Source organism: Phycomyces blakesleeanus (genome assembly GCF_001638985.1).
Source record: "Phycomyces blakesleeanus NRRL 1555(-) unplaced genomic scaffold PHYBLscaffold_38, whole genome shotgun sequence".
NCBI classification, from domain to species: domain Eukaryota; kingdom Fungi; phylum Mucoromycota; class Mucoromycetes; order Mucorales; family Phycomycetaceae; genus Phycomyces; species Phycomyces blakesleeanus.
In genome coordinates this window covers 335,476-346,218 of record NW_017265168.1, presented here as the reverse complement: position 1 = coordinate 346,218, position 10,743 = coordinate 335,476, and the positions used below count along the sequence as shown (strand labels likewise).

General features: G+C 34.4%; 6 protein-coding genes across 6 annotated transcripts in view; 3 read left to right on the top strand and 3 right to left on the bottom strand.

Moving 5' to 3' along the window:
• The window catches only part of PHYBLDRAFT_175509 (hypothetical protein), a gene marked incomplete at both ends in the record, with an annotated part of 1,232 nt that extends 880 nt beyond the window's left edge, over window positions 1-352 (bottom strand). Inside the window, one exon of the mRNA XM_018437509.1 lies at window positions 270-352. Within this exon, the coding sequence (XP_018284257.1) occupies window positions 270-352 (83 nt within the window). The remainder of the gene's footprint in view (window positions 1-269) is intronic.
• Window positions 353-471: 119 nt separating this feature from the next.
• PHYBLDRAFT_152789 (hypothetical protein) lies at window positions 472-1,224 on the top strand (the record flags this gene model as incomplete). The annotated part of the gene is made up of 4 exons (XM_018432995.1): window positions 472-619; window positions 675-752; window positions 812-985; window positions 1,073-1,224. The coding sequence occupies 4 exons, from the start codon at window positions 472-474 to the stop codon at window positions 1,222-1,224; spliced, it is 552 nt and encodes a 183-aa protein (XP_018284256.1).
• A 996-nt stretch (window positions 1,225-2,220) lies between these two features.
• On the top strand, window positions 2,221-3,567 carry PHYBLDRAFT_175507 (hypothetical protein; the record flags this gene model as incomplete). Its single annotated transcript, XM_018437508.1, has 1 exon — window positions 2,221-3,567. The coding sequence occupies one exon, from the start codon at window positions 2,221-2,223 to the stop codon at window positions 3,565-3,567; it is 1,347 nt and encodes a 448-aa protein (XP_018284255.1).
• A 107-nt stretch (window positions 3,568-3,674) lies between these two features.
• PHYBLDRAFT_175506 (hypothetical protein) lies at window positions 3,675-5,424 on the bottom strand (the record flags this gene model as incomplete). Its single annotated transcript, XM_018437507.1, has 6 exons — window positions 3,675-3,827; window positions 3,891-4,055; window positions 4,122-4,427; window positions 4,496-4,599; window positions 4,651-4,882; window positions 5,410-5,424. The coding sequence occupies 6 exons, from the start codon at window positions 5,422-5,424 to the stop codon at window positions 3,675-3,677; spliced, it is 975 nt and encodes a 324-aa protein (XP_018284254.1).
• A 1,897-nt stretch (window positions 5,425-7,321) lies between these two features.
• PHYBLDRAFT_152786 (hypothetical protein) lies at window positions 7,322-7,881 on the top strand (the record flags this gene model as incomplete). Its single annotated transcript, XM_018432994.1, has 3 exons — window positions 7,322-7,448; window positions 7,512-7,753; window positions 7,828-7,881. The coding sequence occupies 3 exons, from the start codon at window positions 7,322-7,324 to the stop codon at window positions 7,879-7,881; spliced, it is 423 nt and encodes a 140-aa protein (XP_018284253.1).
• A 403-nt stretch (window positions 7,882-8,284) lies between these two features.
• Window positions 8,285-9,041, bottom strand: PHYBLDRAFT_175504 (hypothetical protein; the record flags this gene model as incomplete). Its single annotated transcript, XM_018437506.1, has 3 exons — window positions 8,285-8,301; window positions 8,395-8,752; window positions 8,805-9,041. The coding sequence occupies 3 exons, from the start codon at window positions 9,039-9,041 to the stop codon at window positions 8,285-8,287; spliced, it is 612 nt and encodes a 203-aa protein (XP_018284252.1).
• Window positions 9,042-10,743: the final 1,702 nt, after the last annotated feature.

Here is a 10,743-nt window from a genome sequence, read left to right as displayed (position 1 = left end):
GCTAGCAGTACTAACAGAGATCGAAAATAAACAAAATTAGATATAAGAATAAAATAAAGAAATATATTATTCAGATTTATCAGATAAATTTCTAATGTTGGTATGTCCTTATAATGAACTGATGAGTTAATGAGCTGATGAGAGAAAGAGAAAATTATTAATAAATAGACACATATATAATAACCATGTTTTATCTTTTTATTCTTGTCTGTTAAGCAACACGGCATAGACACTGCAAAAACACCTTAAAATAATTGAATTCCACTTACCTGGAATTATCGATAACAGTAGCCAAAAAATTACAACCCAGGTCATTTCCTGTGTTTAGCAGCGAGAATATATTTAAAGACATATCATTGGCCTAATATATATCAGAGTCCCTGAGAGAATTTTTTCAAAATAATAAAGACAATTATAATAAGCAACGGCTGTTACACACTTCCTTTATTATTAAAAAAATTAAGTGAAAAAATGTTTGCCATTGCCAATCCCGATGAAGTTCGTTGCAAATGCACAAGATGCAATCGCAATCATCTCAGATACACCATGACAGATAAAAGAACTGCCAAGCGTCATGCCCAGAATGATAATGACAGGAATATGGATAAAACCATTAATGGTAAATTAAGTTATCAATTTTTCATTTATTTATATGATGTATTCTAATCCATTAGAACAAATAGTTTTGACAGCCAAAGTAAACACTGGTGAAGCTGATATAGACGTAGATCAAATTGAAGAACATATTGAATGTAATAGTATTTTATTTTTTATACCCAATGCGCACTCTATTTAAACTTGGTACCAATAGATGATAATTACTCTGTTGGTGCACCCTCACCAGAGCAGTATGTCAATACCAACTTACCTCTTTTGGTGGAAGAATCTCTTTTTGAAACAGAGGAGCATACCTCAGAGTATGAGTCTGAATATGAGTCGTCAGATGAATTTGAGCAAGAAGAACAGAACAGAGAGCAAGAACAGGGTAAATATTAAAAATAAACTATGATTGAAGAAAAAAGATTTGAATTAAAGAAACAAAAAATTAATATTATTTTATGATAACTTACAGAGTCTACAGAAAACCTTTCAGAGAATATTTGGCATCGAGTAATTGCGGTTTTCACTGTGATATTTATTTCTAGCTTCATTGTGGATGAAGGCGCAATAATTTTGATTACATTCATAAATACAATCCTCGAACATTATGGAGAGGATTTCTGACTTCCCACAAGCATTCCGGGTTTGAGGAAAATAACAGGATACAATGACTTGACAAACGGCATATCAAAATATGTAGCATGCAGTAATTGTCACACATTGTACAATTACAGCAACAACACACATACATCCTGCAATTTCAAAAGAGTTGGTAGTAAGACGCATTGTAAGAATGATCTCTACAAGTCTAGTATGAAGAACACCATGATTCCAAAGTGCACATTTGTTTATAACTTGTTGACAACTACCTTGAAAAAAATGTTTACACGTCCTTCTTTTGAGAGTATGATCAACAGATGGAATCGTGAACCAAAAGTTGACGGTACTTTATTCGATGTATATGATGGAAAGATGTGGAACGAATTAGTGGATGAGGATGGTGTCCAGTTTGTTTTGAAGGAACGATCATTACTATTGACACTGAACATTGATTGGTTTCAACCATTTGATGGAGTAACATATTCTTGTGGTGCGATATACCTGACAATTAACAATCTGCCGAGAGAAGAGTGGAACAAGGCAGAAAATGTCATTCTTGTTGGATTGATGCCTGGACCTAAAGAAGCAAGCACCGACGAGATCAATAACTATTTGCGTCCTCTTGTTGATGAACTTATGCTATTGTATAAAGGTATCACAACTGATACATATAACTGCTCAGGTGCTCTGGTGCATGCCGCTCTGTTGATGGTTGCATGCGACATCCCTGCTGCAAGGAAGACGTGTGGGTTTACATCTCACAACAGCACATGTGCATGCTACAAATGCAATCGTCAGTTTGCTCGTATTGATGGTACCAATGCTGTAAACTATTTTGGGCTTAAGTTTTCGGAATGGGTAGACCGCACAAAAGAAGAAAATCGCAGACATGCAAACCTGTGGAAGAATGCAAAGACATTGACATAGAGAAAGCGATTGGAGATTGAGAATGGTGTTCGTTGGTCTGAGCTTCATCGACTTGTATACTTTGAGCCAGTGCGTGCAACCATTATCGATCCCATGCACAACCTTTTTCTCGGGACTGCAAAACGAATGATGGATATTTGGATTGCAACCAATTTGCTTGATGACAAAGATTTGGTAGAGATGCAGGAAGAGGCTAATAGAATGGTACTCCCTGTAGGGTATACGACTCTGAAGATAAAGATTGGAAAGAAATTTCCGTTTATGAAAGCAGATGAGTGGAAATCATGGTGCCTGATATACTCTCCTGTTCTGCTTAAGACACGCCTGCGAGATGATCTGCTTGGCAATTGGATCCATTTTGTCGATGCATGCAGAGAATTGACGAAGCCAAGTATCACCAAAAATGGGATCAAAAAAGCTCACGAAAGTTTGGAGGAGTTCTGTGTTGGTTGTGAAGACTTTTATAAACCAGATGTATTCACGCAAAACATGCATCTCCATCTCCATCTAAAAGAAACGATTGAGGACTTTGGGCCAATTTACGGATTTTGGCTATTTAGCTTTGAATGCTATAATGGTGTATTGAAAGGGTTTGAGACAAACCAGAAGAGTGGGTTCGAGAATACCTACATGAAAAGGTTTCTTGAGAGTTCTTACAATGGTGACTTTTGTCAAGCGCATCTCAGAAATGTTACCAGCCCTTTACTCCTCTCTCTCTTTCTCAAGCTGTCTGGTTGTAAAATCTATAATCCTGCACTTTCGCCACATCCTTTGATACCGTCATTCTTTCACTTGCCAACGTTCCTACAATCCACTGAAAAGCCTTCAAAGCAAACATTTGGCAACGAATCTCTACCTCTTTCTGCTCTACCATTGTGTTTGAAGCCACCAACAACAATGAGAAAATCCGAGTATGATTGTCGGCTCGATTTCTATAAAATTGAGTATGACGATGATTCTCTTTGCAGTGCCAAGACAACAATCAGGAATTGTTGGTTTGTGAATGACCGAATCCAGAAGATTTCGTCCATCAATCTTCTTGGACAAGTTTACACAGGTGGAGAAGGTTTGGTCGTGAGAGGATCGCATATACAAGCGAAATTTATTGAAAAAAGTGGAGACTCTGAGGAAAGATATGCTGGTCGTATTAAGTACTTGTTCTTGCACGATTTTACACCAAACCTCACGCACACCAACCTTTTCCCTTGTCACAACCCCCAACACGTATTTGCCTTCGTTGAGTGGTACAAAATTCCTTGCCATCAATCTAGAATCAAGCAGGGCATTGAGTTGTATGAGCCAGAATTTCTGAAGTATGACTACGACAACATTCTGCCTGTCCACCGCATCTTGTCGCCAATTGCAATTGGAAGTCATGTGTCTGGTAGTGGTGCAGCAAAAGTTGTTGTTATTCCTCTGCCAAGAAAGCTGTACGCTTAATAAAATACTCTATCTTTTTTTTAAAATAATAATAATAATATAAAACATAGTTCATAGACATAAAAAGAGATGTGATAAAGAGTGCAACTAAAAAGACAGAAATTTTATTATATGCGTTTTGACCACGTAGGCATTTTTGTGACCAAGCCACGAGGAATTGTCTCGTGTACTAACACATGACTCCGCAACTTCAACTGCGTTGCTCTTTTTCCCAAGTCATCTCTGGCGAGCTCATCAAGAAAGTCAAACACGGTATTCAACTATAAATGTATATATACATCAGGAATCAAACAACAAAAAAACCGTTTTATATAAAACATTACCTCATCACTACGCCAACCAGGACGAGATGCAACAACAGAAGTATCGGTTTCTGTCTCATCACCAGACATTGCATCTCTGTAAAAAACGCCATTATAATCCCAATTAAACTTTTCAGTAATGGCATCCTTATGCTTTGTGTACATTTTTTTTCTCCTTTTATTAAGCTATGAGATATATAATATTTTAAGTATACTTGTCAAAATTGAATTATTATAAATAGAAATGCTTACAGCAGTCTTTCTATTTCCTCTTCTGTTTGAGGTAGTGTTTGTCTGTCTGTCTTCTTCAGTAAGCTTACTAGCAGTCAAGCGATTGTAATAGCTGTTTACAATTATACCACATAGCTCTTTTGGTGATACCATGGCTGCTACAGGTTGACAACAAATGTAAAGCATCAAATCACTTGCAAGATTCTTGTTAAACTTGTCAGACAAACCAACATTGACATCCCAAGTTGGTTTATCATCATTCTCTTTGATCAACTCCAAATCATCTGTCTTAAGATTAATATCTCTTAACCGCCCCCAAATAATACTCTATTAAAGGTATATTGATGTTCGATTTAAAGGGAGATTGTTTTTATAATTTTAGTATTTGAGCTCACTGAGATCTTTGGGTGTCTTGAGCTGCTTATGATGTTCTGAGGATCCATATCAGAATCCAGAACGGCTTGCATGCCAGTCGATTGAGCACCCACCTGGCATTGTACTGTTCAAATAGTCAGTCTATTGGAAAATAATATAGTTTGTGTTTAATTACCTTTCAATTCACTAACATCGGAACTAACAGCTGTCATTTTGTCATTGAGTGTAGCGAGAAGACTGACTACATCATTAAACTCTGACACTGGAATTGACATATTTTCTGGTCTAGGAGCAATCATTGGATTTGACGATTCTATACGCCCAGTGTTGACTGCGTTGATCAATGGCCTAGATGTTGATCTATTGGTATGTGCGTTCTGGTTGATGTTAGTTCTTGGAGCCATTATCTGCATTTTTATATAATAAAATAATAAGTTTCTGATATATATTGCTTGATATTTCTATTTTAATAAATTTTTAAGAGAGTACTTTACACGTAAAGAATTGTAGAGTAATTGAGTGATTAAACAATTATGCTAATAATTAAGCGAGCAAGTTGAGCAAGTGTATGAGTGTGTAAATACTTCTTTATTTAAATGATCAAGGAGATCGAAATATATTATTTTGAAAAAAATTGAGCTAGAAAACAACTTCTTTAGGTATATAGTAAGTAACAATTGTTTTATAAAACATATAAAGCTATAATTAGTAGACAATTTTTTTTTCAAAGTAAGAGAAACAGTCTAATAACTTTTTCAGGGTCTACGGCTTTTTCAAACACTGTTTTTTATTTTCCCGCCTTTTTCTGTTTTTCTCTACTCTTTAATAATATTAATAAAAATAATACTCTTTTAATCCTACTATGTTTCACTTTAGGCACCCTTAATATATACATATGATACAGGTGTCTTTCATTATACAAGAGGTACTTTACCATTAAATATATCATTATTTTACTAACTATAAATTACTTTAAATAGCCATTACATATATTTCTCTGATATAACCAGTGTAGACAAAAGAAACACAAAAACATATTGGTGGCATGTACGTATATATCTATATCAACATCTTCTTCCCAGTATTAAAAACAATATCTAACATCTACTTTAAATATAGCTCACCCTTGATTTACATATAGTCAGTAAAAACAAATCATTTAAAGAATATAAGGGTACATGTTATTCATTTTATTATTGTGTTGTTTTTATTTTGTTTTGTTTTTTTATATCAGCATTCTCACTCTCCTTTTTTATAGTTGAAATGGTTCTTCACATTCTTATATGACCGGTACTCAAGGACAAGACATGTTCCTTTAGTAAATATGTATGTATATGTTTTATATTCCTTTCTTTGTAATATATACTTGAATGACGCATTGGCTTGTAGCTTTTGATAATATAAATCTGTGTTTTATTCCATTATTAACAAATTATTCTAACAGTATGTAAGTATCTTTCTACTCCCTTTAATCAAATAGCTTCAGTAAGCATATATACTCACTATCCGAGTTTATTAATTCAAAAAATTCTGAAACAAAATTTACAAGAAGTACAATATAATAGATTAGTGTATTAAATAGTAATACTATATAGAATCCTTATTATTGCCAACAAAAAGGCTTTTTTTATCCAAAATAAAAACAAATAAAAAAATCATTTTTCAAAACAGAACAATATCCAATTGAGAGACTCGTGCTTAGCATTTGCACCTGTGAGAATTTTTCTTCGATTCCTTTAGCCAATAAACATTAAAGAAGTGCCCTGTTATTACGCCTGTTATTACAAAGACAAGGCCTGCATCAAATTACAGGTGTAATCAGCGGTAGATAATACATTGTTCTGCATTTGGAATAGTCTATATAATTGATTCCCAAGAACAGTTGATACACAGACATTATACCTAAACTCCCGGTTTTTATTTTTGGAATAAGATAATATTCAATTATTTTTGACACTTTATTCAATAACTTGTCAACTATAATTTCCTTAATATTTACGAGTAATTCATTTTTATGTGACAAAATATCCCGATAATCAAAACCTATTATTATAATAATTCCCAATGGTTTTTGCAGTGAGACTTGTAATAGTATTAGCAACTACAATAATAATAAAGAAAAAAAATTAAGAGTAAATATAACAAAAGAATAATAAATAACAAATTGCTTACCAGGATGTGGACTCAAATATATCAATCGGAGAAATGTAAATAAAGTGGAAGAGAAACAGGAAAAAAAGAAAATATGAAAAAATAAAAGAAAAGGAAGAAACCTAAGATTTTTTTAAAAAAAACAAATAGTTTAAATTATAACAAACTTTAAAAAAAAGTGAAAGTAAAATAAGTCTGACTCAAAATAAATAATACTACTCATTCTTGTGTTATATATTAAAGAAGTTGCTCAAGATTATAAAGGGCTGTTTTATTTGACAGTCATATAGATTTTTATAAAATAAGTCCTATCAAAAACACAGCATTAATCTTAGGAGCCAATGATAAATATGGACCTGAGAGTAAAGAAGCCTTATAAAAAAAGCATAACTGTTATAGTAAGAACACTATCTTAACCAATACCAACTCTCTCTTTTTCTTTCTCAATAAAACCACTATACAAAGTCTCACTTTATTTCTTCGTCTCTTCTCCAAATTAAACCCAGATATAACAAGAACATTTGTATTCAATAAATTATAAACCCCCTTTTTTTTGACAATCTTATAAGTCTACTCTACATCCCCTTATTCTGTATGTATATCTTTAGCTAAGCAGAAATAAATATAATTCAAACTACATATTTATTTTTATAATTTATTAATATTTAAAATATAATCAAAGTACAATAAAGAAAATGCCTTTGAATAATAGTAAAAAGTCAGACCGCAAAGAAAAAGGGAAAGCAAATGCAAGTACAAGTGCATCTACTTCCACCAGTCGTGTTTTGGCTGGCTATGTTTTGCCTTGTGAAATTGCCCCAAGTCTCCCACTGATTACTAACCAAGACTAGAGATATATGGATATCGTTGACATGTTTAACAAAGTCAACACAAACATTGAAGGTGTTAAGAGTGACATTGCTATTATCAACACCAACATGACTACTTTCAAAAACAAGCTTGGAGTATTGGTTGGCATGTCTGGAAAGACAAATATGGCTTATGTTGAATTTGCCAAAGCCTATGCCAATGACCAGGTCTGCATAGCTAGTGTAGGATCATCTTTGATGACATATTCTGCCCTTCCACCCTCTCTTAGTGATGCTGAAACGACTGCGGTTATTTTGGTAATAGATATTTATATATACACTACGGGAAAAAAAAGTGGGGTTTTATGGCTGCTTTATGGCGGTTTGACAAGGCGGCTTTGTGGCGGTTTTTTGCCAAATATCCACTTTGCCCCCCTGGAGTTTAAATACATATTACAGATCTCCGCTTTCTGATTCTCCTTTGTTGGCTCTTCTATTGGACAGCGTTTCATTCTTTATTGTATAAAGTATATTATATAATCGATTACTTTTATTGGGTACTCTCTTAAATGTCATTTATTACTTTAATATTTTAGCTTAGAAAGGAATTCTATTGGACACTAGTAATTTTTTTTTAATGTTACTTTTATGAAAACAGTTTTTTATTGGATAATATACATGTAAGTGTTTGATCATTTTAATAAATACAAATTTTTATTGGTTATTACAATAGAAAATCATTTTTATTAATCATTTTTATTGGTTGTTATGACAGAAAAAAAATCATATTGCTCATTTTACTGGTTATTATGACAGAAAAATAAATAATATTGTTTATTTTATTGGCTGTTAAAGCATAAAAAAATCTAAAGATACATTTTATTGGCTATTTACTATTTAATATTCTAGGTTTTCATAGTAAAATATCCTATTCAATTCCACTACACCAGATTACTTACAAGACTGTAATCTTTTATGGCGGTCCCTCCAGAGATGTGCAACTCTTGCAGTTAATGCCCAGTTTCTGAGACATCTAGTGAAGTCTATACCAGAATCCTTCATTATATTTGCGTGCCTGGCACACATTTCTTTCTTAAGTGCTACTGGTATAGACCCCCAGCTAGGATTAGGACCAAGAGCGATCACTGAAGGATGGGCAGCCATATCATCACATATAAGCTTTGTACACATATTGAGTGTGGCCTTTTCGTTACTTGTTACTTCAATGCCAAGGTCTTCACTTATCATCTTGAAGATATGCTTTAAAGTTATTTCACGGAATATGCTCACCGGTTTGCGGATGGTATTAGCACTAGACTATTCAATGACATATTAATATATATTCAACTCGTTTTATTTTTTGTCTTACAATGGCAGAGACAGAAGGCGAAGTGTGTTGGTTGGAAATGTTTCTATTCTCCAGTTGGCTCTGGAGAGCAGTAATCTCCAAATTCAAATCTTCGATGCTTGTCTTCATTTCGAGCTTCAACTCTTCGATCTGTGCCTTCATTTCAAGTTTGGCCTTTTCTTGGCCTGCCTTCAAAGATAGTATCTCATTGTACATGGCATGTAGCAAAGAGATGGAATTGTTATCTGTTTTATTCATGTTGAAAGTTTGGTTTACCTGAGAAAAAGGATTGTTGTGAAAGAAAGATAAAGGCCGAAAAAATTTTCTATTGTCTATTATTAGTTTCATATAAATGAGTTTAATCTATTGGTCCAACCAATATTATTATTGGGCTACTGTAGTTCTAATAACAGCTATTATGCAATGTTTTAGCTTCTGTTCCTGAGTTTATATTTGTATCATCTATGTCATTGCCTACTTGTAGTCATTAAGTCTATACAAATCTCAACGCTATTAAGTATAAAGGCATATTATTTAAAAGGAATTATCAATATTCATATCTTTATTCTTAAGTGTTTATTTCCAACCTAAAAAATGTCTTCAAATTCAATCCTTGATAGTTACCAATGCAATCAATGCAAAGAGCGCCACACCAATTTAAAAAAAGCCAAGAGTTGTAGAGCTCAATGCTTTAAGAACCGTCATAGAAGACATAATGATATCCAGACTTCACAGACCACGCCTGTTCCTGGACAAGTCAGTGTTGTTTTGAACACTGTCTCGAACGACACTATCGAGTAAGACTACAAATCACATACATACTATTAGAAAGTGTAATTAATTATATTGTTATCTTCATAAACAAGCAGAGAACGTGCTGATGCAATCGAAGATCAGATCATGGATACACTCAACAGCGAAGATAACGATGATCCAATTATGAATATCTTCAGTAATGATGACAATGATGAGTCTATGGTAAGATATATATATATGTCTTATTATATAATGCTAATTATTATTTACCTTGTTAAAGTATGATGCAGAACTTGGCAACGACATGGATATCATTGAAAACGAAACATCTCCTTTGGTTTTTGACTTCAGTCAGCCTGCACCTACCCCTGACAAAGACGATGCAAAGAACCTTGAGTTTCTCAAGATCATTAAGGATTTTGGTATCTCCCGCAATGCTCATGAAATGATAGTCAAGCATTTCAACAGCATTTTGGAAACGTCGACTTGTATTACATACAGAGCATGTACTCCCCATCTTGGCAAAAAGCTTTTGAAGCGTTTCTTGGGTGTTGAAGAGACAGTCCATGATATCTGTCAGAGGGGATGTATGCTCTTTACCAGTCCATCCCAGACTGAGTGCTCCAACTGTGGACAAAGCCGGTACAAAACAAGACGCGGAGAAACCGAGGGTGGTGATCTGGTTGCTGCTGCCACGATGATACAGCTTCCATTGGCGAGACAACTGGCTCTTGCGTTAGCCAACAAGAATACAAGAGCAGATATGCATTACTGCCATAATCATGAGCCAAGCTCGGATGGAAGTAAAACCGATGTGTTTGATGGCCAGGTTTACCAGCAAGTAAAACATCTGTTTTCCGGAAAAGATGACATTGCAATTTCGTTGTCTGTTGATGGATTCACGCCACACAATGTTCCTGGTTCTGTAACGATTCTCCATGCCACCATTCTTAACCTGAATCCCATGGTCCGGTATGAGAGAAGCAGAATGCTCCAGATCGCAATGATCCCAGGTCCAGGTGCACCTGCCAATTTCTGGTCGTTCATGGAACCAACAATGAAAGAGCTCCTGGTGTTGGAGAGTGAAGAGATGGTCGTCAAGACACCAAACGAGACCATTTGTGCCAAGGTACATGTCTTAATGGTCACTGGTGACATTCCCACCTTAGCAAAGTTGGCATGTCATTCTGGACATATGAGCAAA